This window comes from Cricetulus griseus, chromosome 4 (genome assembly GCF_003668045.3).
Source record: "Cricetulus griseus strain 17A/GY chromosome 4, alternate assembly CriGri-PICRH-1.0, whole genome shotgun sequence".
NCBI lineage: Eukaryota > Metazoa > Chordata > Mammalia > Rodentia > Cricetidae > Cricetulus > Cricetulus griseus.
In genome coordinates this window covers 133,920,695-133,948,212 of record NC_048597.1, presented here as the reverse complement: position 1 = coordinate 133,948,212, position 27,518 = coordinate 133,920,695, and the positions used below count along the sequence as shown (strand labels likewise).

The following is a 27,518-nucleotide window of genomic DNA, read 5'->3' as shown; positions in this document are numbered from 1 at the left end:
AATGTTTGAGAAAGCACATTATAATAATAATTATTATTGTTATTGGAGAGCACTTGCCCATACACTCCTGAAAACAGCTTTCTGCTTCGAGATCCATGTCTGTCATTATCAACTGCTGATCTTCTTTCCTGATTCTGACATTGCCAGTTCATGTTTACCCTTTTGCTTCCTAGGCTAGACATCTGTCTCTAGCACTCCTACCAAGTGGTATGGGGATGCAAACTCGGATTGCCATGCCTAGCAATAGGTGCTTCTTTTTCTTTTTTCTTTTCTTTTTTTTTTTGAGACTGAGTCTTCCTATGCAGATCAGGCTGGCCTGGGATTCACAGAATCACTTTGTAGGCCCTCAGAATACTGGGATAATGCCAGGTTTTGTTTTGTTGTTGTTTTGGTTTTTTGAGACAGGGTTTCTCTGTGTAACAGTCCTGGCTGTCCTGGAATTTACTCTGTAGACCAGGCTGGCCTTGAACTCACATCCGCCTGCCTCTGCCTCCAAGTGCTGGGATTAAAGGCGTGTGCCGACACCACCCAGCATTTGGTTGGGTTTCTTTACTTTTTGAATCATGCTGGTCTCGAACTTGAGTGGTGTGGTAAGTACAGCCGACTTTCAGCTTTTGATCCTGCTACATCAATTTCATCACCGCACCTAGTTTTTGTCTACGGTTTGACTCGTTTTCCCCTTTGAGACAGGATCTCCACGATCCTGATTGGGATGCAGCTGAGGATGACATCAGAAGATATCCCGCCTTTACCTCCCAAGAGCTGAGATTACAGGTGTGTGCCTCACTCGCTCTTCAGGCGGAGGTGTAGACAGGATGGATTTTCGTCATTACCTTGCAGCAGCTCCGCCCTTCTCAATGGCTAAGAGTCAGGAGAAGGGGGCGGCGCTCGATCCAGCCAATAGGCTGAAGGGGGCTGGGCAAGAGGCGGGACTTCCACTAACCAATCAGTACGCGCGCCCTCCTTGCCGCTCTATGTCGCTCCGCCCTGAGCTCGCTGGTCCCAGAAGGCGCCGGGTTTCCCAAGATGGCGGCCGACGTGTCCGTTACTCACCGGCCGCCGCTCAGCCCGGAGGCGGAGGCCGAAGCGGAAACTCCCGAGACCGCCGATCGTCGAGCGCCTGAACAAGAGTTGCTACCGCTCGATCCGGAAGAGATCCGGAAACGCCTGGAACATACTGAACGCCAGTTCCGTAACCGCCGCAAGATACTGATCCGAGGCCTCCCGGGGGACGTGACCAACCAGGTATGGGGGGGTGAGAGCGTGGCGGGAAATACCACGGTGCGCGTGCGCAGGGGGAAACCAGGCGGTACCAACGCTGCTGAGTGCGGGGGCTTTGCCCAGAGTCTTACCCTCTCCCTGGTTCGGGTTAAGAACGAGGTGGAAAGGGCACGATCGGGAAGGGCACAAAACCAACTTTGGACTACGGACCAGCGTTGCTAGGGGCGACACCGGGCTCGGGCGACACCAAGGGACAGGTAGTTTCAGGGGGCGCGCCGCTGTGGCCTCACTGAAGTGTGTGCAGGGCACTGTGAATGGGTTGATTGAAATAGGGACTCCAGCTGGTCCGTGCATACTCAGCGGGTGCTTTCCCTCTTCTGTCATGGGGTGGCGGGAGCTCAGATCTGGAAGTGTCAGGGTTAGGGTGAATCCACACCTTTAAGATGTCCACACGGGAGTTGGAGCTGCATCCTTCCCTTCTAGAAAACGAAATCTTCTCCCTTCGACATGAACGGGCAGGGAGGGTGGGGTTGAGGTGGGATTGTGTATTTTGTGGCACTTCCCTGTGGCTAATCTTGTCTGCCGGAAGTGCCCTTCTCTTGGGTACCTACATGGAGCAGGGCGTGCAATGCTCTTTGAACCCAAGAAAGTGGTATCAATGTGGCCCTGCCCCGTTGGTGGTGACATAGGACCTTTCTGCTTGCTGCTAAGGACCTCTGCTCATTGGCTCACCCTAGCACCTACTACTGTGTGGACACATGGCTTTTGAAGCTCCAGAGGTGTGGGGAACACGATATGGGGACAGACCTGGATAGACACCTGTGGCATGGTGTAGTGCATATATGAATCTGTGTATTGGACTCATACACAGGTCATCAGGTGCAAGCAGGCCAGGCAGCTTGCCTTGGAAGCCAGCCCTGTCATCATGAGGGAGTTTGGGGGTGACCCTTGCAGACAGCCACACAGAATATGGTCATTAAGTGTATGGCGTCCCTGGTCGGGTACCCCAGATAGCATGCTCCCTGTTGGCCTGACAATTTGTGTGGTTCACCTCTTACAGCCTCAGTTTCCTTGTGGACAAAATGGCTAAGTAATTAGCTCTAAAATTGGTGGGATCTTCCATAGGGAATCAGACAAGTTGGGTAACCTCCATGATGGCATTTGGTTTGAGTTGTTAGTGTTCCCAGCATGTAATCTACAACCTTGCCCTGCACAGCCTTGGATAGAAGATAGTTGTTACAGTAAAATGGAGATGTTCATTTATCTTCCTATGTGGCTGGTCCACTTACAGGTAGGCCTGGCTAGTGACTCCCCAATTCTGATTGTGTCTCTGCAGGAAGTACATGATCTTCTGAGCGACTACGAACTCAAGTACTGTTTTGTGGACAAATACAAAGGGACAGGTTTGTGGGCCATGGGTGGACCAGGGCAAGGATGACAGTCCCCAACTGACAGGAGGGACTTGGCTCAGCATTTATTATCCTGCACTGTGGGTCCCATATTGTCCTAGAGGATGGGCTCAAAAGGAGCTCCTGTCTGATCCTTGTCCTGACTTTCCATTTCTTAACTTTTTTTTTGAGACAGGACCAATATAGTCCTGGCTGGCCTGAAACTCGGTAGATCAGGTTGGCCTTGAAATCACAGAGATCAACCTTCCTGCCTTTGTTTCCTGAGTGCTGGGATTAGAGGTGTGCACCACCATGCCAGCTTTGTTGTTGGGGTGTGTGTGTGTGTGTGATGCTGAGCTTGAAGTTGGGGCCTTACACGTGCTCTACTGATGAGGTGCAGCCTTAGTCCTGACATTTTTTTTATTATTTGTATTTTGTGGTGCTAAAGATGAATACTCTTAATGCTGAACTACATCCCCAGCCCTCCGTTTGTGGTTTTGAGACAGTGTGTCATGTAGCTCAAGGTGGCCTCAACTCAATGTGTTACCAAGGATGAGATGAGCTTGCATTTCTGTCCTTCTGCTTCAGTCTTCCCCGTGTTGAAGTCACAGGTGTGTTCTACCACACCTGGCCTATAGATGGAGCCCAAGGCCTCATGCATGCTAGGCAAGCACTGTACCAACTGAGCTGTGTTCCCAGTCCCAGCCCTTGTTTTGTTGTTGTTGTTGTTGTTTTGGTTTTTGGAGACAGGGTTTCTCTATAGCTTTGGAGGCTGCCCTGGAACTAGCTCTGTAGACCAGGATGGTCTCGAACTCTCAGAGATCTGACTGCCTCTGCCTCCCAGTGCTGGGACTAAAGACGTGCACCACCACTGCCTGGCCCAGCCCTTGGTTTTTTAGGGCTGCTATGGGAGGTGTCAGGGAGAGGGACTGGTGGGAATCCAAGGCTTGTTGGTTTGTGCTTGCCAATGGCAGTTGATGTTCCTGGTTTTGCCATCACATCCAGTTTAGAGGACCCAGGTTAGGGAGTCAGAAGTTCACTCTGACCCTAAGTCCTCTTGTACTTCGCAGCTTTTGTGACCCTACTGAATGGGGAGCAGGCTGAAGCTGCCATCAACGCCTTCCACCAGAGCCGCCTTCGAGAGCGGGAGCTGTCAGTTCAGTTGCAGCCTACCGATGCTCTATTGTGCGTGGCCAACCTGCCACCCAGCCTGACACAGGCACAGTTTGAGGAGCTGGTGCGGCCCTTTGGCAGCCTGGAGCGCTGCTTCCTAGTGTACAGCGAGCGAACAGGCCACTCTAAGGGCTATGGCTTTGCAGAGTACATGAAGAAAGACTCGGCTGCCAGGGCCAAGTCCGATTTGTTGGGCAAGCCACTGGGCCCACGCACATTGTATGTGCACTGGACAGATGCAGGGCAGCTGACTCCTGCCTTGTTGCACTCCCGGTGCCTCTGTGTGGACCACCTGCCACCAGGCTTCAGTGATGTGGATGCTCTGCGCCAGGCACTGTCAGCCGTCTATACCCCCACCTTCTGTCAGGTAAGTCCTAGACCCTTTGATGAAGCAGCCGTCACACAGTTTTGAATGGGGTTCCTGGGAGAGGTTCTGGGGTATGGTGGTTAGAGCCCAGATGTTCCAAAGGTCTGAATGCAAATCCTCAGCTTACTTATTATAAGTATCATGGGAGTCCTGTTCATGCACTCATCATTCACTCACTCATTACTTTATGCTATGTAGCCCAGGCTAGCCTAAAAACACTATCCTCTTTCCTACCCTTCATGATTGCCAGAATTATGGGTAGGGTGGCACTCTGCCTGGCTCATGTTGTTCATTTTATTTTGAGATAGAATCTCGTGTAGCCCATATTGACGAACTTGGAATGTAGCTGAGGATGAGCTTGAATTCCAGATCCTCCAGGCTCTGCTTCTCAAGTAGGGCGTGTTCCACCATGCTAAGTTTATGTGGTGTAGGGGTTATAATTCCCTAGGGCTTCCTGCATTCTAGGCAAGTACTCTACCTGCTCAGCCCCAGCCCCAGTTCTCATCAAAGGCTTCTTGAGCCTCTGTGGGATCCCAGCACCAAGCCAGGGTTGGATGGATTCCACCCTTCTATATCCTTGGCAAGTCCCTCTGTCCGCACCTTGTTCTCTCTTGTCTTCCCCACCCTTTTTCTAGACAGGTCTCATTTGTAGCCCTGGCTAGCCTAGAACTTAGAGATCTGCCTGCCTTTGCTTCCTGAGTGCAGGAATTAAAGACATTCACCACAGTACTTAGCCTAGAGAGGCTAAGTATTAAAAGGGTTTCTGTTACAACCCCCGCCCAGACAGGGTTTCTCTGTGTTATTGTTTTGGAGGCTGTCCTGGAACTTGCTCTGTAGACCGGGCTGGTCTCCAACTCACAGAGATCTGCCTGCCTCTGCCTCTGCAGAGTTTCAGAGGTTTTAGTTCATTATTATCATAATGAGACACGGTGCTGGCTATAGTCTTGATCAGAAGGAAACAGGAAGTGAACTGTGATACTGGGAGATGCTTGAGCATAGGAGAACTCAAAGGCGCCCCCCCTCCCCCAGTGACACACTTTTTCCAACAAGGTTACTCCTAATAGTGCCACTCCCTTTGGAGTCCATTTTCTTTCAAACCACCACAGTATCTTTTAAAAAACAAAACAAAACAAAACAGCAAACTTTTATATACTTATTTGTATATCTCTGTTTACGTGTGCATACAAGCCTGCATACTGCAGTACCTGTACAGGTTCAGAGGACAGCTTACAGGCCTCATTTCTTCTTCAACCAAGTGGATACTGGGATCAAACTCAGTCTGTGAGGATTATAGGGAGCTTCTTTGCCTACTGAGACCTTTTACTGGCCCTTGTGAATTATTATAAAAGCTTGCCCCTTCATTCTTGTGTTTCTGTGTATTTATTTATTTTGCCAGTGCTGGGAAAGGAAGTCAGGGCCTTGCCCAGCAAGTGCTTTACCATAGAGCTATATTGCAGCTCCTCATTATATACTTACTGAGTGTGGAGTCCACAGTTGTGTTCTGGTGCCCTGAATAGAAAGAACACGGACTTGAGGGTCGGACAGATCAAGGTCTAGGTCTCCATCTCCCTGTTGAGAACTCATGTGGTCCTGGTCACACTGGGACCCCTTTGCATCTGTCTGTTCATAAGATGAGCACAGTTATGGGCCTTGGGTGTGGTTCATGGGTAGAGCGCCTGCCTAGAATCCACCAAGGAGGGGCTGGGGTGTGGCTCGGCTGTAGAACAGCTGCTTGGCCTGCACAAGGATCTAGATTCATTCCAGCTCAGTAGTAAGGACAAGCCTGATGACATGAGTTTGATTCCTGGACCTTACACTGTAGAAAGAGAACCAATTCCCTCAGGTTGTCCCCTGATCTCCACACATGTCCCATGACACAACACACATGAACTCACACACACATGAAATAAAATATTTTTTTACAAGTAATAAAGCACTGGGCATAATGATACACACACACTTTTTTTCTCTCTCTGTTTCCTTTTTTTTTTTTTTTAAATGGGGTCTCTCTACATAGCCCTGACTGTCCAGGAACTCACCCTGTAGACCAGGCTGATCCTGAACTCAGAGATCCTCCACCTGACTCTGCCTCCTGAGTGCTAGAATTAAAGGTATGTGCCACCAAGTCTTGCTGTGATATATGCCTTTAAATCCTAGTTCTGCATAAGTAGAGGCAGAAAGATCTCTGAGTTCAAGGCCAGCTTGGGCTACATAGTGAGACCCTGTCTTTAAAAAAAGTAAGAAGACTGGATGAGGGCTCCACCTGCCTGGGCTCACAGTCAGGGAGCTGCTATGGAAATATACTTAGTAACAGTCTTCCTGGGCTGAAAGTACAGCTTGGGGACATGTTCCATGTCTATTGTACCTGATTTTATGCTTGGATCCTCTCATTGCTTTCCCTGCCTGGGTTCTCCGTGGGTGCTGGGAACTAAACCTGGGCCCTATTGATTGGTGCTTACCTGCTGTATGTTTGTTTGTCTTTTCAAGTCAGGGTTTCACTGTGTAACAGCCTTAACTGTCCTAGAACTAGCATTGTAGATCAGGCTAGCCTCAAACTCAAAAGATCTGCCTGCCTCAGCCTCCTTACTGCTGGGATTAAAGGTGTGCATCACTGCCTGGCTTCTTGGCCGAGCAAGGGCTGATATTTTACTACTACTACTTTACTTCTTTTTTTTTTTTTTTTTTAACTTTTTCAAGATTTATCTATTTATTTTTATTTATTATTTTTTTTATTTATTTTGGTTTTTGAGGCAGGGTTTCTCTGTGGCTTTGGAGGCTGTCCTGTAACTAGCTCTTGTAGACCAGGCTGGTCTCGAACTCACAGAGATCCACCTGTCTCTGCCTCCTGAATGCTGGGATGAAAGGCGTGCGCCACCAATGCCCGGCTTCCCGATTTATTTATTATGTTACTAAGTATATTTCCATATACGGTGTTCTGCCTTCATGTATGCCTGCAGGCCAGAAGAAGGCACAGCATCTCTAAAGATAGTTGTAAGCCACCATGTAGTTGCTGGGAATTGAACTCAGAACCTCTGGAAGAGCAGGCAGTGCTCTTAACCTCTGAGCCATCTCTCCAGCCTGATATTTTACTTCTGAGACAAGTTATCATGAGGTAGCCAAGGCTATTTTGAAATTTGCTATGTAGTTATGGCCAGCTTTGAACTCTTGACCTTCTTGCTGTGGTTACAGGGGTATGCCAACGTACCAAGACTTTATCTTGCCATCTTTTTTTTCTCCCTTATTCCTTTTCTCTTTCTTTTGAGACATTCTCTTTCAAAATAGTGTCTCACTGTGTAAACACAGCACTGAAGGTGGAGACAGGAAGATCCCTTCCTATTTTCCAGTTTAGCCCAGAAAGTGTGAGCCCCAGGTTCAGGAGAGAACCTGTCTCAAAGGAATGGAGAATGAATAGGGAACAGTTGTCCTTCTCTGTACATGACTGACACACACAAAACACACACACACACACACCCCAAAAACCTATTTTCTTGCTGGGCACCTTTAATCCCAGTGCACACCTTTAATCCCAGCACTTGGGAGGCAGAGGCTGGCAGATCTCTGAGTTCAAGACCGCCTGGTCTACAAAGTGAGTTCCAGGACAGCCTCCAAAGCCACAGAGAAACCCTGACTCAACAAACCCCAAAAATGCCAGCAGTAGTAGTACACGGCTTTAATCCCAGCACTCTGGAGGCAGAAGCAGGTGGATCTCTGTGAGTTTGAGACCAGCATGGTCTACAGGACTTACTTCCAGGACAGCCTCCAAAGCCACAAAGAAACCCTGTCTCGAAAAAGAAAAAACAAAACAAAAAAACAAAAACCTATTTTCTTGAAGGGTTGGGTGTGGCAGCATGTGCCTTTAATCCAACACCCAGGAGGCAGAGTCAGGCAGGTACCTGTGAGTTCAAGGTCATGCTTGTTTATGAGTTCCAGGCTATCCAGAGCAATACAGGGAGATCCTGTCTAATAAAAATTTTAAAATACAATAATACAGTATGGGCAGCATTGGACCAGTCTAGCTGCCATTCGATCTCATTGCTGGAATACACCCAGTGTGAGCTTCTATATGGGGGATATCTACCCAAGAAACCACTGGGCTTTTTTGAGGAAGCTGGTGTAATGACAGAGCTCTGCCTGTGACTTGTATGTCTCTGAGTGGCACCATGATCCGCACATCTACCTGGCAATAGCCTTGAATAACCAACCTGTGGGCCCTGGCTACCTAGCAGGCCTGAGTGCCTCCTTCCAAATCAGTCCCCTGCCAAAGTGTCTATGGCCCAAGGTATGTGTTCAGGACATACTCTGCCACCATCCTTTACCTCCTGATGTTCCTGTCAGAATTTGTTCTCAGCTTGTCAACACAAATACCAGCACAGTGGCTTCAGTTGAGATGGGTCCTATTTCTGCCCTCTGGCTAGCCATGTGGCCTTGGGCAAGCTGACTTTCTAGGGCCACTGCACTGATTTAGTGACCAGATAATGAGCACAAGGGTGAGAATGGTGAATAGCAAGTAGTCATCCTCTCCAAGGGTTTACTGTCACAGGTTGGGGTCAGTGTCTGGTCTGTGTGGTTACTTGCATGGTGCTCATAAGTGCATCTCCCACAGCTGGCATGTGGCCAGGATGGGCAGCTGAAGGGCTTTGCAGTACTGGAGTACGAGACAGCAGAGATGGCAGAGGCTGCACAACAGCGGGCAGATGGCCTGGCCCTGGGTGGCTGTCACCTACGTGTGTCCTTCTGTGCTCCAGGTCCCCCTGGCCGCAGCATGCTGGCAGCACTCATTGCTGCCCAGGCCACGGTGAGTAGGGGTACCCCCTGGACACCAGTGTCTCCTTTTCATGGCCTCTGCTTTGAGCCTTCCTGTGGTTCTCTCCTCAGGCTCTCAATCGAGGCAAGGGACTCCTGCCTGAGCCAAACATCCTGCAGCTATTGAACAACCTGGGCCCATCTGCCTCCCTCCAGCTGCTCCTCAACCCTCTGCTGCATGGAGGCACCAGTGGCAAGCAGGGTAAGATGGGCCACACATGATTGTAGGGGTATCTTGCAGAGGCCATTCTTACCATGTTGGTAGCTGTGACATGAGGATGGAGGTCCCTAAAGGGAGCAGAACTTGCAGCAGGAAAAGACCCACCGTTCCCTGCATGGGCCCTTCAGTACCATCCATCACTTCTGAGAACTTGTTGTGCTGGGTAGTGGATTATCACAGAGCATCCATGTTTCGTTCCAGGCCTCTTGGGTGCACCCCCTGCCATGCCACTGCTTAGTGGGCCTGCCCTGTCTACTGCACTACTGCAGCTAGCCCTGCAAAGCCAGAGCCAGAAGGTAACAGCCTCACAGTGGGGACCATGTACCTTTTCTAGTCCATCCCTTATATCAGAAGTTAGATTTCCCTCTGCTCTGGAGATATGTGTGCTCTTCCCAAAGTGAATGTGCGTAATAAAGCCCAACCTTGTGCAGTTGGGGTGTAGTTACCCTTGGCCAGCATTGTTCTGTGATGAGCAAGGGCCTGGGTGCTAAGGACTATCATTGTATGTGTGTGACAGTGGTGGAACATGGAGTGACAGCCCTGGCGTGGTGTTTCCCATACAATCTCTAGTGTATGGACAGGGCCTGGCATTTGGGAACCCATAGGTCACATGAGTAGGTGGTGGGTGGGGTCACGGGTGCTGGGAGACTCGTGTGTGTGTGTGTGTGTGTGTGTGTGTGTGTGTGTGCGCGCGTATGTGTGTGTGTGTGGTGCTGGGCATCGTGACTGCCAAGATTGGGAGGCCCATGTCTGCTGCCTAGACCACAATGTTCCCGCCTCTAGCCAACTGTACTCTGTTCTAGAAGCCTGGGATCCTGGGAGACTCACCTCTGGGTACCCTCCAGGCCGGGACCCAACCTGCCAACTCCCTCCTTGGGGAGCTGTCTGCAGGTAAAGTTGCCACGCCACCTCTCTAGAGATACTGTCCTACCACTGCCCTTCCCCAGTGGATTCTGTGTACCCTTGGGCAGGCCACCTAATTTATCTGCGTCATTCTCTTGTTTCTTTGGTGCCCACCTCATAGGGCAGCTAGGAGTGTCTTAAATGCTGATGCCCAAAGAGACCTTGAGTCACTAACTACCTCTAGGGTACAGGGTTGTTGTCCTTTCTCCCAGGACCATGGGTAGAGTGGCTCTTCAGGTCTGGGCCCTTAGCTGACACCTTCCTTCTTTCTTTAGGGGGGGGCCTGGCCCCGGAACTGCCGCCCCGCCGAGGGAAGCCACAACCCTTACTACCACCACTGCTGGGCCCTTCTGGGGGTGACCGGGAGCCCATGGGTCTGGGTCCCCCAGCATCCCAGCTCACTCCACCCCCAGCCCCTGTGGGGCTCCGAGGCTCCAGTCTTAGAGGTCTCCCGAAGGACAGTGGGCCCCTGCCAACACCCCCTGGGGTAAGGTGCAACCCTGTTTCCAGCTTCCCCTCCCTTTGAAGTCCCCTCTACCCAGGGCCCTAGCAAAAACAACCCTCCTGTTACAGGTCTCACTGTTGGGGGAGCCCCCAAAGGACTACCGCATCCCCTTGAACCCCTACCTGAATCTGCACAGCCTGCTTCCATCCAGCAACCTGGCAGGCAAGGAGACCCGGGGCTGGGGAGGCTCTGGGAGAGGCCGCCGCCCAGCTGAGCCACCGTTGCCCAGCCCTGCAGTTCCTGGTGGAGGCAGTGGTAGCAACAATGGTAGCAAAGCCTTCCAGATGAAGTCCCGCCTGCTTAGCCCCATTGCCAGCAACCGCCTGCCCCCTGAGCCAGGGCTGCCTGACAGCTATGGCTTTGATTACCCCTCGGTAAGTACTGGACTACCCTGTATTTTGCCTGTCTTGAGGGTGGCCCTTGGCATCTGAAGAGTTGGTCCATCTACAAACCATGCAGACTGAGGTTCCCTGGTCCGAACATCCCAAGTGTGAAATGTAGCTGGGGAGGTATAGGTCAGTCACAGGCATAAGGACCTGAGTCTCAGCCTCAGAGTCCACATGGATGGAACCAGGAGGGCTAGTATGCTTGTTAGCCCAGTTCTGAAGAAGCAGGGATAGACAGGAGGGCTAGGCCAATATATAAATTCCAGGCCAGTGAAGAGGCCCTATCTCAACTGGGTTTACTTATGAGGCAGCAAGATTGCTCTGAGTTCTAGGACAGCCTGGTCTACATAGCAATTCCAAGTGAACCATAGCAGTTTCCAAAAGGTGGACAGGCTAGGCCAATTAGTGGTTCAGTATATGAAGTGTGTAAGGACTGGAGAGTCCTCAGAACCAGTGTAAATGCTGGGCAGGTGTTGCAGTTTACTGTAATCCCAGTGAGTCTGAGGTGGAAAGGTCATTTCTGGGGGGAGCTGACTAGCTAGATGAATGGAATTGGCAAGCTCTGGATATTAGTGAGAAACCTTACTTCAGAGAACAAAGTGGAGAAAGATCCTAGAGTCACCCTCCATCCACCATACATACAGTGTGCAAACACATCAACAAACTATAGAATAAGGTGGATGTCTCCTGAGGAACAGCACCCAAGGTCATCCTCTGGTGCACGCACGCATGCACGCACGCGTCACAAGACAAAACCGAAGCATACTGTTAGCTGGATTCTGTGCCAAGCCCGGGAGGTGAAGGCAGAATGATCAGGAGTTCAAAGCTGGCCCGGTTACATGAGGCCCTCAAAATCAGGAAATGAAAATAAAAGGATGGCTTGGTGGTGGTGGCACACACCTTTAATCCCATGGCTCAGGAGGCAGAGGACAGCCAGGACTACATAGAAACCCTGTCTCAGAAAAAAAAAGAAAACAAAATAGTAAAGTAAAAGGGCTGCTGAGACTCCCAGCTGTCCATCATGCCTACCTTAAAGCCTGAAGACCTACCTCCTGTTCCTGGTCCCACGTGGTAGACAGGAGAACCTATTCCCACAGGTTGGCCTTGCACCTACACATGGCTACATGTATGTTCAAAAAGTGCCAGGAGGTGGTGGCACACCCCTTCAGTCTCAGGACTCACAAGGCAGAGGCAGGTGAATCTCTGTGACTTTAAGGCCAGCCTGATCTACAGAGTGAGTTCTAGCACAGCCAGGGCTACACAGAGAAATACTGTCTCAAAAATCAAAAATAAAATAAATTTTTTAAAATAGTATAAAATGTGTGTGAATTATATCTGAGACACTGGTGAATTTCTCGATGGACTTAAGGACGGTCTCCCCTTCCAATGTCTCTTGATGTGGTATTCCCAAATACAAGGCAACATAAGAGTCAGAAACACTCTTGGGTCCAGGCATTTGTGTCAAAGGTGCCTCAGCCACGTATATTTTCTCTGGTATCATGTAGATAGTCAGGAGTTTGTAGCTGACACATTCCCTTTTTTTGTTGTTGTTGTTGTTTTGTTTTGTTTTTTTGTTGTTTTGTTTTTCGAGACAGGGTTTCTCTGTGGCTTTGGAGGCTGTACTAGCTCTTGTAGACCAGGCTGGTCTCGAACTCACAGAGATCCACCTGCCTCTGCCTCCCGAGTGCTGGGACTAAAGGCATGCGCCAACACCGCCCGGCTCCCTTTTCTTAAATCTCCTGTCCGTGTCTCTTTCACACTTTAGTCCATGCTGGCTTTTTACTTGGTTTGGGATTTTTTTTTTTTTTTTTTTTTGAGCAAGGCCTCATGTAGCCCAGGCTGGCCTCAACTCACTATGTAGCTGAGATGCCTCTTGATGTCTTATCCTCTTATCTCTACCACTTGAGTGCTGGGATCTCAGGCATTCACCATCACACCCAGTTTATATGATATTGTGGAAGGAAGCCAGCCTCGGTCCCTAGAGAAAGCCCTTAGCATGTTATCTGTCTGTCCACCTTTCCCATTGTGAGCACAGTGCATAGTCATTTCACAGCACCCATTCTTGGAACTCAGGCACACCTGCCCCCACATCTGCTTTCCTGTCCCACTGAAGCCCCGAAGGCCCAAGTGTGGGTCATAAATCCCTAGTGTTAAATTGTGTGGAACTTACCCAAGGTAAGGTTTGCAAACATCCAACACCTCACACCCATCCTGTCCCCCCACTCACACCCCATGCTTTGCCTCTTTAATTTTAGGATGTGGGACCTCGACGGCTCTTCTCCCACCCTCGGGAGCCAGCCCTAGGGCCTCATGGACCCAGCCGACACAAGGTAAGAGCCAAGACACCATGTTCTGCGGCCTAAATATAGTACTGGCTGTGTACTAAAGTGGATATGGCAGTCAGCAGTAGCTGTGTAACAAGAAATACCATTTTTGTTTTTGTTTTTCGAGACAGGGTTTCTCTGTGGCTTTTGGAGGCTGTCCTGGAACTAGCTCTTGTAGACCAGGCCGGTCTCGATCTCACAGAGATCCACCTGCCTCTGCCTCCCAAGTGCTGGCATTAAAGTCGTGCACCACCAACGCCCGGCCGAAATGCCATTCTTTCTTTCTTTTTTTTTTTTTTTTTTAAAGATTTTATTTATTTATTATGTATACAACATTCTGCTTCCATATATATCTGCACATCAGAAGAGGGCACCAGATCTCATAATGGATGGTTGTGAGCCACCATGTGGTTGCTGGGAATTGAACTCAGGACCTCTGGAAGAGCAGTCGGTGCTGTTAACCTCTGAGCCATCTCTCCAGCCCCAAGATGTCATTCTTTCATTGCTCAACTCCACAAACGTTTTTCTTTTTCTTTTCTTTTGACTCAGGGTTTCTCTGTGTAGCCCTGGCTATGCTGGAACTTCCTCTGTAGACCAGGTTGGCATATGCCACCATCACCTGGCTTCTACAAATTTTTTGAGGCAATCTTGCTGTGTTGCCCAATTCAAATTTCTAGGCTCAAGCATTTATTTCTCTTCCTGGGGGCAGTGGGTTGTTCCTGGGAGCTCACCAGGGACTCACCCTTGGCCACACACATAGTAGTCAGTGGTCTGTTGAAGTGAAGGTCACTGGGTTCAGGGTAAGCCCCACAGGTCCCCAGAAGAGCAACATGACCAAGCCTAGTTGCATGAGCGTGCGTGCGTGTGTGGTTTCTACCATTATCCTCCTCACTGGGCTGGACTTTTCTCTGCAGATGTCCCCCCCACCTAGCAGCTTCAATGAGCCTCGGAGTGGTGGAGGAAGTGGGGGACCCCTCTCTCATTTTTATTCCGGTTCACCCAACTCTTACTTCACCAGTGGCCTACAGGCTGGCCTCAAGCAGAGCCACCTCAACAAGGTGAGGAGCCTGCCCCACCAAGGACTGGGCCCTGTGTTTCCATGTCTTGTCTCTAAGGGCTTTGTCATCCAAGGTGCCTCAGATACCGCTCCATTGGTGGTGGGGCTCACAGTTTTGCTCATGGTGGAATGGCAATGGGCCACTTGATTCCCTCTTGTGTGTGTGGAGCCTAACACTATGCAGCTTCCCCTCATCTCAAGCTCACCTAAGATGTGGGTGGTCTCATACCCAGAGAATAGAGGAGAAACAGTTCCATCACCACCAGGCCTTGTAGCTCTGGGTGGCAGGCACAAGGCTAGAAGTGGGCTCAAGATTTCCTCCAGGGGTGACACCCCACCACTTTGATTTCCTCTAGGCTGTTGGTTCCTCCCCAATGGGCTCCAGTGAAGGGCTCCTGGGCCTTGGCCCTGGGCCCAATGGTCACAGCCACCTGCTAAAGGTACGGGCAGGGGGAGGGGTGGCACCGGGCTGGGGAGCCCTGGCCCCTAAGAGGCCCCTGACCCTGCCTCCCCTGCCATCTGTCTCCAGACCCCACTGGGCGGCCAGAAGCGCAGTTTTTCCCACCTGCTCCCCTCGCCTGAGCCCAGCCCAGAGGGCAGCTACGTGGGCCAGCACTCCCAGGGCCTCGGCGGCCACTACGCGGACTCCTACCTGAAGCGGAAGAGGATTTTCTAAAGACGTCGGCGCCAGAGATGCTCCAAGGGCCTGCACCGAATTGCTTTTGGGTTTTTCTGGTGTTTGTGTTTTTGTGGGATTTTATTTTTATTATTTTTTTTAATATCCTTTCTTTGGGTAATAGAGAAATCTCTGAAAAAGACTTTGCTGACCAACCAGCCGGAGCTCAAGGAATGTGGGGGTGTCTAGGGGCCACACCTGTGGGCTTGCTCCTGGAGCCAAAACCCTGCAGCCTTAAGAGAGAGGGGCCCGGCCTGCTCTCTTTCCCTCCCCAACTCCTAGCCTCCTGTGCCCAGCTCTCCAGGCCTCCTCGCCTGCCTCGTCACTCCTGTGTTCTGGCCTTTCGAGTGCCTTTGGAGGTGTCCCTGACCTGTGAGGATCAGGGACAGTCCCCTTTTTTAAACTTAGACAATTGACTTTGATTTCCTTTTCTAATTTTTATTTTTTAAAACCAGGATGATGACCACATCCATCCCCACCCCCACCCCAGAAAAGCCCCAACTTTGATTCCTTCAGGGTCTGGCCTACCTGGGCCTCCATTCCACACTTCCGGTTTCCAACAGCTTAGCCCTATTTTCCCAATCATCTGCTGCAGGTATAGCTTTCTCATGCCCCCTTCCTGCCTGCCTACTCTGGCCAGTACCCGATCCCAGATCTCCAGCCCCCTGCCATAGTCTTCTTGCCTTCTGATGCCTTAAAGTTGGGCCACAGGTCCTACCAGGTCAGAGCTGCTCAGATGCCGAGCTCTGGAAGCTTGACTCAGGACCAAAGAGCTCTGACCTAGAGATCATCCTTTCTCCAGGGTGTCTGCCCTGTGGACAGAAGGCCAAAGCCTTGGTCTTGGCAAACCACCCCTTAGCCCAAAGCCTGGGTACAGAAAGCAGTGTTTTCTCTGGCTTCTTCAGTAGTCCCTGCTGCTGTTCATGAAAGCTGACCATTGTACCCAGGTCACTGGGCCTCTAACCATGTCCCTCTGATCCCAGATCACCACCGCCAGCCCTAGGCCAGACCACTGAAGCTGGCCTTCTCTCTGCCCACACAGACAAGCTCTACAGCCTGCCTGCTTGAGGGGACTGGGACTCTTGCCCCTGGCTAGCTGAGCCACCAGCCTCCCTCCCCAAACCTACTCCATGGGGGTGTCCCCTCATCCCTCCCCCAGACCTTTGCTGAATTAAAGTTTGTAAGTAAACGGTTTAAAACAAAACAAAACAAAACAAAAAACAGCTGGCTGTTTCTTGAGACAAACCATGGGCCCAGCAAGATAGCTCAGTATTACAGTAAGAACACATCACCAAGCCTGACAACCTAAGTTTTATCCCTGGGACCCAAATGATACAGAGCTGTCTCCCACAAATTGCCCTCACACGAACACAATCCCTAAAATTGCAGTGGGGCATGGTGGCACTGGCTTTTAATCCCAGCACTTGGGAGGCAGAGGCAGGAGAATCTGAGTTCCAGGCCAGCCTGGTCTGCATAGCAAATTCTACAACATTTCAGACTATATATAGAGAACCTGCCTCAAACCAACAAAAAATTGGGCATGGTGGCATATAACACTTAATTCCAGCAGAGGCAAGTGGCTCTAAGTTGAAGGCTTGCTTGGTCGGTCGTTGTCCTTGCAGAGGACTGGAGTTCGGTTCCTAGCATCCACACAGCCCTCTAACTTCTGGGCTTCGCAGGCACCAGGCACACACTTGGTTCTCATGCATACAAGCAGAACACATACAATAAGACTCAAAGCGTGGGGAGGGTGTGTCCAACCACAGTTCCAGGCCGGAAGTCAAGCTGGATCCTGGTACATCACCTCTGACCTCATACTGCGTTCAAACACTGCGATTACAGTCGCAGCCTACGCACTGAGCATGCTCGGTCTTCCGGTCACGTGGCCTGTCATGGCCGCCTCCATGGCCCGCGGCGTGAGTGCCCGGGTCCTGTTGCGGGCCGCCGGGGGATCTTGGGGTACCTGGGCCGGACACGTGGCAGTGACGTCCAGGACTCTCGGGACGACAGGTACCCAGGCCCGGGTTGGTGTGCGGCTGGCAGCGAGGCCGCATCCGCTCACCCGCTCGTGTTTTCCAGGACAGCGGCGCGCAGGCGAGGACGAGGCAGACGGCCCGGAGCTGCCCCGGGACGCGTGAGTGCCCGCCACGCCACGCCCTGCCCCGCCCCGCCCCGCCACTGCGGCCGGCTAGCCTCGGCTCACAGCGCCTGCACCCTGTCTGTCCCCAGGGTCAACGTGGTCTTCGTGGACCGCTCTGGTCGGCGGATCCCCGTGAGGGGCAGAGTCGGGGACAATGTTCTTCACCTGGCCCAGCGCCACGGGGTGGACCTGGAAGGTAGGTGATACGGAATTGGGGTGATCCTTGCCACTCTTTTATTCCTTTTTGTATTTTTGAGACAGGGTCTCAAATAGCCCAGGCTGTCCTCGAATATCAGAAGGTGGCTTGGAACTTCTGATCCTTCTGCCTTCACCCGCTGGTGTGACAGGTGTGCACCACAATAACACCATACCCAGTGTTTTTGTTGGAGTGGTATGAGTGGATCGGTGATCAAGACTCACGCCTTAACTCGGTCTGTCCAGAAACTTAAGTGTGTAATCCAAGCTAGCCTGCAACCCATTACAGTGATCCTCCTGCCTCCACTTTCTGAGTATTTCGACTAGAAGCATGTGCTACCACACCACCATATTGCGGGTGGGGAGACTGAGATAGACTCCATGTAACTCAGGCTGTTCTGAAACTAGCCGTGTAACCAGGCTAGGCTCAAACCCACTGTAGTGATCCTCCTGCCTCAGCTTTCTCAGTTCTGGGGTCACAGGCTGTCTCTACTGTTTAGCCACATCTTACTTTGAGCTAGTAGGATGTCACTTACAAAAGACTGCCAACCTGAGTTCAATTCCCTGAGACCACATAAATGTAGGAGAGAAGCTGACACCACCTCCGTGCTGAGGCAGGCACACACACGTTGTGTACACAGTAATAATACTTCTTCTTTTTTTTTTTTTTTTTTTGGTTTTTCGAGACAGGGTTTCTCTGTGGCTTTGGAGGCTGTCCTGGAACTAGCTCTTGTAGACCAGGCTGGTCTCAAACTCACAGAGATCCGCCTGCCTCTGCCTCCTGAGTGCTGGGATTAAAGGCGTGTGCTATCAACGCCTGGCTAATAATACATTTTTAAAAAGATTTTTATTTATTATGTATACGACATTCTGCTTCCATGTATATCTGCACACCAGAAGAGACACCAGATCTCATTATAGATGGTGGTGAGCCACCATGTGGTTGCTGGGAATTGAACTCGGGACCTCTGGAAGAGTGGCCAATGATCTTAACCTTTGAGCCATCTCTCCAGCCCCCGGTAATAATACATTTTAAAGTGGAGAGAATAATAGAACTGGAAAGTTTGCTCAGTGCTGAAGAGTACATATGGCTGTTGCAGACCTCTGTTCTGTTCCTCCCACCCACTCTATGCCAGGCAATTCACAACCTCTGTAACAATAGCTCCAGGAGTTCATACTCCCACCTGACCTCCGTGGGCATTTCAATGTCATGTACAACATACACAGACATACAAATAAACACTTAAAATTAAGAATGTAACACTAGCCTGGCATTGCTGGCGCATGCCTTTAATCCTAGCACTGGGAGGCAGAGGCAGAGGCAGGCAGATCTCTGTGAGTTGGAAGCCAGCCTGGTCTCCAGAGCGAGTACCAGGATAGGCTCCAAAGCTACACAGAGAAACCCTGTCTCGAAAAAAAGGAATGTAACACCAACACTAAACTAAGTCTTGGTCTTGGAGCAGCCCTTACTGAACATTTGCTAGAAGCTACTAGAATATGCGCTCTCTTGTAGCTTGTAGATTCTTGCCTTTGATCCCTGCATTCTCTATCCCAGCCACTGGCTGCTGTTTTGTGGGAGATGGTATTGAGACAGTCTCTGTGCAGCTCAGACTGACAGAGACCTCTGCTTCTCCAGTGCTGGGATCATAGGTACGTGGCTCTGTCCCTCTGCTGTTCTTCAGGCCCCAGAGCTCAGGACTATCCCCAGCCTGATATACTGTTTTCTGTATCACAAGTGTTTTCCCAGCACGTTGCTAGGCTCCTCTTTCTTCAGATCTGACTGTCTGGCATCCTTTCACCCCAGCGTAAGCCCCATGTCCATGTCTGGCCATATGTCTAGTGGTCTGATAGAATTTATGTTTCTTTTGCTCTTTGCCCTCTGTCCCATAGTGAGCCACATTTATATACCTGGGGCTACTCAAGATCCTCAGAGTATGATGAGGGCCAGTTCCTTATGATAGCTTTATGAATAGAGGAAGCAATAATTCCACCTTGCAGAGAAGAACACTACACCATAGGTGGGGTTCAGAAGCAAGAGTCACATGGCAAAACATGATGCAAACACAGAGCATTTTAGTCCTCTCATGCTGCTCGTTTGTAAATAGCAATGAGTATTTTCTTTACTGTACTTAAGTGTGCATTCCTATGCCTCTGTAGAAGTTAAAGGACCACTTGAGGGACTCAGGTCACTCCTTCCATATTGCTTTGCTAGGGATTGAACTTGGGTCTTTAGGCTTAGTGGCAATCCCTTTACCCAATGAGTGCATTCCAGGCAAGCCAAGGATTTTTGGTGAGACCCTATCATTTTTTTTAAAGCACCTGGCTGTGCTTTTAATCCCAGCTCTCAGGAGGCAGAGGCAAGAGGATCTCTCTGAGTTCAGGACCACCTTGGTCTACAAGAGCTAGTTCCAGGATAGCCTCCAAAAGCCACAGAGAAACCCTGTCTTGAAACCCCTCCGCCCCCACCGCCCCCCCCAAAAAAAAAAACAAGCCTGGTGTAGTGGCTCAGGCCTTTAATCCCAGCATTCGGGAGGCAGAGGCAGGCAGATCTCTGAGTTCAGGGCCAGCCTGGTCTACAGAACTAGTTCCAGGACAGCTAGGGCTGTTACACAGAGAAACCCTATCTCAAAAAACAAAACAAAACAAAAAAGACAATGTCTGTTTAGATTCGTACCCAATCTGGGTAACTTAGCAAGAGTTCCTGTCTCAAAAATAATGGAATCATAAAGACTAATTATGAAAAATTATGTCTCAAAAAAATGATGAGCATCCTTGTGTGAATACTAGCTACTGTGTGTAACAAAGTGACTGGTCCTCTGTCTTGTCACACCAGGCTCAGCCTAACAGGAACTATAAGCCCAGGCATAAAGGAGCTTAGGTTTTCATTGATAGACCAGTTGGAAGAGTCTGTGCTAGGTGAATGGAATAGGGGCCTGACTAAAGCTTCTGATCCAAAGCTGGCAGGTGTGGCTGAGCATGGTGGCTCACGCATCTGATACCAGCGCTTGGCACAGAGGCAGGCGGTTCTCTGATTTGAGGCCAGCCTGGGCTACAGAGCAAGTTCCAGGACAGCCAAGGCTACACAGAGAAACCTTGTCTCAAAAACCAAACCAAACAACACCCCCCCCAAAAAAAAAAAAAAGAAAGAAAGGTTCAGTGCCTGATTAGATTCAAACCCAGCCTGAATAACTTACCAGGAGTTTCTGTCTCAAAAATTAGAAATTTGGGAGGATGAGGAGGTGGTTCAGTGGGGCAGGGCACTTGAAGCAGTAGCCTGACGACCTGATTTCAATCCTCAGGACCAGGTACAGGTGTGTGGAGAGCACCAGCTCTATAGAGCTGCCCTTTAACTTCTATAAAGATGTCGTGGCAATGCTGCCTCCTATCCCCCCTTACCCCAAGCAGGCATACTCAATAACAAATTGTACTTAGAAAAGGTTTTTATTTTAATTTTATTTTTTTTTTTTTTTTTTTTTTTTTTTTTTTTGGTTTTTTGAGACAGGGTTTCTCTGTGTAGCCTGACTGTCCTGGAACTTACTTTGTAGACCAGGCTGGCCTCGAACTCAGAGATCCACCTGCCTCTGCCACCCTAGTGCTAGGACTAAAGGTGTGCACCACCACAACTCGGCCTAATACCCTTTTTTTTAAAGTTACATGGTGATAAATGCCACCAAAAAAAAAAAAATGAAGAAAGGAAAGTGGGGGAATTTAGAAAGCACTTGAGGTGAACCCTTGAATAAATGCCACTAAGCAAAGTAGAGAACATTCTAGGCCATGGGTACAAGAGTGCAAAGGCCCTGAGATGGGAGGGAAGTTAGTGTGGTGAGAGTCAGTGTGGACCAGGCATAATGGTTCCAGGTCAGCCTTGATTGCATAGTGACTTTAAGCCTATCCTGGGCTACATGAGACTGTCTCAAACAGACCACTTGGAAACCCTCTCGATTCTGAGAAGGATGGGACTGAGGAACTAAGGTGGAGCTTGCTCCTCACTAAGGCTGTCCCGTTCCCTTCCTGTCCCCAGGGGCCTGCGAAGCCTCCCTGGCATGTTCCACCTGCCATGTGTATGTGAGCGAGGCCCACCTGGACCTCCTGCCTCCTCCTGAGGAGAGGTGAGTGGGCAGCCCCAGCTATGCCGAAGGCATCTGCCTCCCTGTTCCCAGGGCTCAGAGCCCACATCACTCTGACCACTGCCCTTTGTCCCAGGGAGGACGACATGTTGGACATGGCCCCGCTGCTCCAGGAGAACTCGAGACTGGGCTGCCAGATTGTGCTGACCCCTGAGCTGGAAGGAGTCGAGTTTGCTCTTCCCAAGGTCACCAGGAACTTCTACGTGGATGGCCACATCCCCAAGCCCCACTGAGAGGAGGCCACCGGACCAACCAGGGCCACTGAACTGAAAAAAGCCATGCTCCCGGCCCCAGAGCACAGACTGGCCAGGAATGAGAAGCTGGAAGCACTGTGTGAGACCAGAGCCACTGCTGGAGACAGCCAGTGTCCGGGTCCTGAGGGGTGGGTCTCCATCTTGGGTGTGACGGTCCACCAGGGAGAATCGGACTATAAATTAGGGATGGACTCACACCAGAGCTGCAATAAAAAATCATACACATCTGCGGCATGTCTTGTGTCCTTGGGGGGGCCGGGCTGTCCAGCTCCGAGTGCAGGGGCCCTGGGTGCGCCCGCACCCCCCTGACAGCACCCGCCACTTCGTTCTTCCTGGGACGCCCCTGCGTGGCCAGGCTCCGCCCCAGCCGCAGAGAAGGGAGCCACAGCGTCCCTTGACCTTCAAGGCCGTGTGAGTGACCAGAAGATAGCTAGCAAAGACAGGGCCACCCAGGGGGGGCCTTCCTGACCACGAGCCACACAGCTGAGTCTCCTAGCAGCCACTGCAAAAAGTGCTCCCAGGTGCAAACAGCGCCCCCACGTGACCTGCGCCGGCCGGCTCCGCCCAGGTGGCGCCCATCGTCATCACTCTCACCTCCCTCATCCTCGGGTTTATCCCTAGGGGGAGCGGGCAGAGATTTTGCTGCTGGGCCCAGACTGGGCATGGAGGCGGCACCAGCCCGAGAGTTGACGCGCCGCGGGCAGGAACTTCTGGCGCCACCCTGTCTGGACACCGAGTCGCTCCGTAAGAGCCGACCCCCCGCGCGGGAGCCTGCAGCCCTGAGATGCCTCACTCCCAATGGCAGGTGCGTGGGGCGAGACTCCTGCACCGCCCATCCCGGCTAGTGCCTCACCAGGCCCCGAGACGGAGGGGTCGCGATCCCCGGGTTCCGAGGCTTCCCCCTCTTAGTTATTGACACGGAGCAAGTTTCGGCCCCTACACACAGAAAGGGACAGGTGATTTCCATCCCACCCACCCTGCTTGGTTTTGACCCAAGGAGGCGCCAGTGAAGGGTCATTCGTGGAGTGATGAGGGTAGCCCATTGACAACAGTTGATGGGGTGACTGACTAATGACAGCAGCCTGCATTGGGCAGATGGCCTAGGGTGGGTCCCTGCTTTGTTAGTGGTGGGGGGTGGCCGATGGGAACTGATAGCCAGACACGGGGGGGGGGAGTCGGGGGGATTCGGGATTCGTCTCTGCTAACAATTATTTTGCAACTTTTAAACCTAATAACCCAAGATTCTGGCCCCAGGTGGAACACTCGGTCACCAAAGGAGAGGCACCAACTGGGTTACGCTCCACCCCTCTCCATACCTATCAAATCCAAGCCCCCAGGAAAGGGGTGGCCACGCCTTACTGCTTTTTATCCCCCAGGTCCCTGTGGCCTGTGTGCCAGGACTCGGTCAGCACAGCATTGCCTTTTCTCCAAGAAAAAGAAAAGGGGCCACTGGGGTCCCCTTCACCAGCCACTCAGGCCCTGGGGCCTTGCTGGGAGCTGATGGTCATAGGGATGTCAGACTCCCTAAATATGGCAAGGAATCCCAAGAGCACACAGTGCCCCAACCCGGAACCTACTAGTGCTGCTTCCCCAGCCTCACTCCAGAGAAGACCACGGAAGCAGCCGAACCCCCAAATGGGCATTGAGAAAGTGGACCCCAGGTTCAAGGGGGTGACTTTGGAGTTTCAGATACAGCCGGATTCTAGCCTCCAGATTGTACCCACCTACAGGTAGGGACTCTCAGCCATGATAATGTATGCCTAAATAAAATAACGGTACACTTACAGGCCAGGGCTGGTAGTAGAGGCCTGACATCCAAGCTATTTGGGAGACTGAGGAAGGAAGGACATGGAAAGGTTCAAAGCCAGCCTGAACTACAGAGTGAATTCAAGGCCAGCTTGTGCAACTTAATGAGACTGTCTCGAGACAGAATGAAAAGGGCTTAAAAGAGCATACTGGGAATAAAGTACATTTAAAGTCACATGTAGTGCACATAAATTCATGCAAGCAAGCAAACATAACATAAATAAAAGTAATTTTAAAAATAGCCTTTAGTCCCAGCACTCTGGAGGCAGAGGCAGACAGATCTGAGTTAAAGGCCAACCTGGTCTACAAAGAGAGTTCCAGAACAGTCCGGGCTCCACAGAAAAACCCTGTCTGGAAAACAAACAAAAAAACCACTTTAAAAACACAACACACCCCAAACGCAAAGCTTGTAATCTTAGCACCCAGGACACGAAGTCAGGATCTTGAGTTGGAAGCTGGCTAGCCTCAGCTAAAGACCCAGCTCAAAAAATATACAGATTGCTGGGCAGTGGTAGCACATAACTTTAATCCCAGCACTCGGGAGGCAGAGGCAGGGCGATCTCTGTGAGTTTGAGACCAGCCTGGTTTTTAGGGTAAATTCCAGGACAGCCAAGGCTACACAAATAAACCTGCTCTCAAAAAAGAAACAAACAAAAAAAACCCCCACAGATCCAGGCGGGGGGGTGGGGGGGTGGGGAAGTGGGGGGTGGCTCAGTGGAGAAAGGACCTTCGGCAAAGCCAGATGACCTAAATTCCATCATTAGGACCAATGTGGAAGAAGAGAACTGACTCCTAAAAGTTGCCCTCTGACCTCTATACACATGCACACTGACATACACTGTGGTACACACACACACACACACACACACACACACACACACACACACCAAATGAAAACGGAATAATAAAAAAGGATTATTGTTAGAACCTACACACATCCTCATGCAAAAATTTTATTTTTATTACATTTATTTATTTTGGGGGTACACATGTGCCATGGCCGGTGTGTGTGTGTGTGTGTAGGTCAGAAGACAACTTGCAGTTGTTTTTTTTCTATTGTGTATGTTCCAATGTTCAAAGAGGTTATCAGGCTTGGCAGTAAGTCCTTTTATCCATTGAGCTACTTCAAAAGCCCTGAGTGGGATTCTGTTAACACTACTGTTTTTTGAAACAGGATTTCATATAGCCCAGGCTGTCCTTGAACTTCTAACCCTGCTGTGATACTGTAGTGCTGGGATTATCTGTGTGTACCACCACATTCAGCTAATTTTATTCAACTACTTGTTTGGTTTTTTTTTTTTTTTCTTTAATTTTTGCCACAAGGTCTTACTATGTATATAAACTAGGCTGTCCCAGAATTTCACCATCCTGCAGCCTCAGCCCCTTAAGACTGGAATTACAGGAATGTAACATACCCGACTAAATACAGTATTAATTATCTTATTGCTGCTAGTGGGATTCAAAGCCAGGACTTTGACATAGATGCCTCCTGAGCGATTACCTGTTAACGTTGATAGTGAATCTTAGTTTGGAGCTGGGGTTTAGTGGGTTGAGTGCTTGCCTACCATGCACAAAGCCCTGGGATACAGGAGAGACCTTTACCTCCAGCCAGGCATGATGCCATACACCTGCAATCCCAGCACTCAGCCAGAAAAACAAGAGATTGTGCAGGCCTGTCACTGCAGCCACAACAGAGGCTGAAGAAGGGCAGTTTACTAAGACCTCGTCTCAAAAGTAAGAGAGGCTGGACGGTGGTGACACACACATTTAATCCCAGTACCCTGGAGGCAGAGGCAGGTGGATCTATGCGAATTCGAGGCCAGCCTGGTCTACAAAAAAAAAAAAAAACAAGTCCCAGGACAGCCAGGAAAACACTGTCTCATGGGAAAAAAAAAGTAAAGAGAGAATTTAATTTTTATTTTTCCTGTGACAATGTTACTTTTAAGTTTATTTTATTATGATTTAATAAATTTATAAATAAGTATAAAATTCTTTAATTTTAAAGGAAGGTAGCGAAGGATGGAAGTATTTGAGAGACCACCTTACAGACTCTCCAGTGCTATGTCTTGTCCTTTTGCAGCTTGCCTGGCCGAAGTTGTTTACAAAAGCCCCCTGCAAGCCCTTCCAAGGCCCTTGTCAGCCCAGGAGGCAGCGAGGCCCTCGGTGAGATATAAAGACACTTCAGCTAGGAATATCTTGAGGGTGCCATTTTCACATCCTCTCTGTCTTTCTCCATGCCCCCCCTTATCCCAATTCCTCATTTAGAGCAGCTCAGAGGGAGCCCCCCCCCCCAGCACTGAGTCACCCCCACCCCCAGCTTCCTCCTCAGCGGAGACTCTCACCATCTGACTCACCATCTGTCCCGGTGCCCAGCTCTCCCACTGCCTTCTATCTGGCGACACCCAAGACAGACCCAGAGCTACTGAAGCCTTAACAGAGACCATCCCCTGGATTTTTCTACCCTACACGGGCCTCTGAAATTGATTTCCGGCCTTTGACCCTATGCCTTTTGACTTCTGACACTCCAGGGCCCCGGCGCTGTGCTTCTTGTAGAACCCAGAGGACTCCACTCTGGAGAGATGCTGAAGATGGGACCCCTCTCTGCAATGCCTGTGGCATCAGGTCCTCAACCCAGAGGTGTTGGGGGTGGGCCAATGAAACTGGACTCAGCTGGTGTGGGAACGAGGGAAAGAAAAACAGCCACCTGTTGAGGAAAATGGTTTCCTAAATGGTGGATTCTTATACCCTACTCCCTCACTCCCACCTCCAGGTACAAGAAATATGGCACCCGCTGTTCCAGTTGCTGGCTGGTTCCAAGGAAAAGCGTCCAGCCCAAGAGGTTGTGTGGCAGATGTGGGACATCCCAGGACCCCCACTTAAACCCAACTCAGGAACTGTAAGCCCGTCTTTATCTAGCCAAGTCAGTTTGCCCCAGTTTCTCCAAGGGAGAATAGAGAGATTAGAGTACTTGGAAGCACCCAGCCTGCCTTGCTGGCAGCAGTCTCAGAGAGAGAAGCTTCAGGTTCAGAGTCTACCTTGGGTGTCACCCACTCTTTGGCTTACCCCTTTTCCACTTAGTCTTGACTGAACCCCAAATAAAAGGAAATCATTTCAGAAATGATTATTTTTAATTATGTTTTACTTCAGATTTTCTTTTACATTTGTGTGTATGTGTGCATGTGGGCATCCCTCTCTGCTGGAGGGATGGAGGTGCATGCATTCAACCCCAGCACTTGGAGGCTGAGGCAGGATGGATTAAGTCCAGGAGTTTGAGACCAATTTGGTCAACAGCATGATTATGTTAAGAAGGGAAAGAAATCGGGGCGTTGGTGGCGCACGCCTTTAATCCCAGCACTTGGGAGGCGGAGGCAGGCGGATCTCAGTGAGTTAGAGGCCAGCTTGGTCTACAGTGTGAGTTCCAGGACAGCTAGGAATACACAGAAACCTTTCTGTCTTAGAAAAAAAAAATGTTCAAAGTCTCTTCTGAGACTCATGACAATCTCTTAACTATAATCCCCTATAAAATCAAAAAACAGATCACATGCTTTCAACATACAATGGCACAGGATATACATTCATTACCATTCCAAAATGGTGGGAAGGAAGCATAGTAAGGAAACCAGCTGGGCAAACTCCAAACTCTGCATCTCCACATCTGATGTCAAAGTGCTCCTCACGGCTCCAGCTCCTTTCAGCTTTGTTGACAACACACTTCTTTCTCTTGGGCTGGTTCCACTCCCTGTTAGCAGCTCTCCTTGGCAGGTATTCCATAACCCCAGCATCTCCTACATTTTGGGGTCTCCATGGCAATTCAGACTCCACCTTCACAGCTTCACAAAAAGGCTTCTCTAAGTCTCCATGCAGGGACACCCCTGACACATGCCTGGCCTGGTTGGCTTTCCTTAGTCATTGGGGGAGCAGAGCAGGGTGTTTCCATAACACCTTTCTTGTATCCTTGACTCTTAAGCCAGAA

At 50.4% G+C, this 27,518-nt stretch overlaps 3 protein-coding genes across 4 annotated transcripts; all 3 read left to right on the top strand.

Moving 5' to 3' along the window:
- The first annotated feature begins 992 nt into the window (after positions 1-992).
- Positions 993-15,166, top strand: Raver1 (ribonucleoprotein, PTB binding 1). The gene is made up of 13 exons (XM_027411481.2): positions 993-1,245; positions 2,558-2,624; positions 3,680-4,149; positions 8,753-8,944; positions 9,025-9,154; positions 9,374-9,468; positions 9,976-10,063; positions 10,351-10,562; positions 10,649-10,954; positions 13,222-13,296; positions 14,205-14,348; positions 14,704-14,787; positions 14,877-15,166. The coding sequence occupies exons 1-13, from the start codon at positions 1,027-1,029 to the stop codon at positions 15,021-15,023; spliced, it is 2,229 nt and encodes a 742-aa protein (XP_027267282.1). The 5' UTR covers positions 993-1,026; the 3' UTR covers positions 15,024-15,166.
- A 494-nt stretch (positions 15,167-15,660) lies between these two features.
- On the top strand, positions 15,661-21,964 carry Fdx2 (ferredoxin 2). 2 transcript variants are annotated; one of them, XM_027411485.2, is made up of 5 exons: positions 15,661-17,033; positions 17,103-17,157; positions 17,253-17,359; positions 21,380-21,467; positions 21,562-21,964. In XM_027411485.2, exons 1-5 carry the CDS (start codon positions 16,727-16,729, stop codon positions 21,716-21,718), a joined length of 714 nt encoding a protein of 237 aa, XP_027267286.1. In that variant the 5' UTR covers positions 15,661-16,726; the 3' UTR covers positions 21,719-21,964. The 2 variants fall into 2 exon arrangements, with proteins under 2 accessions (XP_027267286.1, XP_027267285.1); XM_027411484.2 differs by having other exon boundaries at positions 15,661-17,157.
- A 141-nt stretch (positions 21,965-22,105) lies between these two features.
- Zglp1 (zinc finger GATA like protein 1) lies at positions 22,106-26,676 on the top strand. The gene is made up of 5 exons (XM_027411483.2): positions 22,106-22,544; positions 23,116-23,469; positions 25,626-25,708; positions 26,074-26,167; positions 26,316-26,676. Exons 1-5 carry the CDS (start codon positions 22,402-22,404, stop codon positions 26,443-26,445), a joined length of 804 nt encoding a protein of 267 aa, XP_027267284.1. The 5' UTR covers positions 22,106-22,401; the 3' UTR covers positions 26,446-26,676.
- Positions 26,677-27,518: the final 842 nt, after the last annotated feature.

Excerpts from the sequence above, each read along its gene's own strand:
- Fdx2 (XM_027411484.2), top strand. The coding sequence starts at position 16,727 with ATGCATACAAGCAGAACACATACAATAAGACTCAAAGCGTGGGGAGGG. Across the intron at positions 17,158-17,252 it reads CCGGAGCTGCCCCGGGACGC|GGTCAACGTGGTCTTCGTGG; the intron begins GTGAGTGCCCGC and ends GTCTGTCCCCAG. Across the intron at positions 21,468-21,561 it reads CTGCCTCCTCCTGAGGAGAG|GGAGGACGACATGTTGGACA; the intron begins GTGAGTGGGCAG and ends CCTTTGTCCCAG.
- Zglp1 (XM_027411483.2), top strand. The coding sequence starts at position 22,402 with ATGGAGGCGGCACCAGCCCGAGAGTTGACGCGCCGCGGGCAGGAACTT. Across the intron at positions 22,545-23,115 it reads TGCCTCACTCCCAATGGCAG|GTCCCTGTGGCCTGTGTGCC; the intron begins GTGCGTGGGGCG and ends TTTATCCCCCAG. Across the intron at positions 26,168-26,315 it reads TGCAATGCCTGTGGCATCAG|GTACAAGAAATATGGCACCC; the intron begins GTCCTCAACCCA and ends TCCCACCTCCAG.
- Raver1 (XM_027411481.2), top strand. The coding sequence starts at position 1,027 with ATGGCGGCCGACGTGTCCGTTACTCACCGGCCGCCGCTCAGCCCGGAG. Across the intron at positions 8,945-9,024 it reads TCATTGCTGCCCAGGCCACG|GCTCTCAATCGAGGCAAGGG; the intron begins GTGAGTAGGGGT and ends TTCTCTCCTCAG. Across the intron at positions 13,297-14,204 it reads ATGGACCCAGCCGACACAAG|ATGTCCCCCCCACCTAGCAG; the intron begins GTAAGAGCCAAG and ends TTTTCTCTGCAG.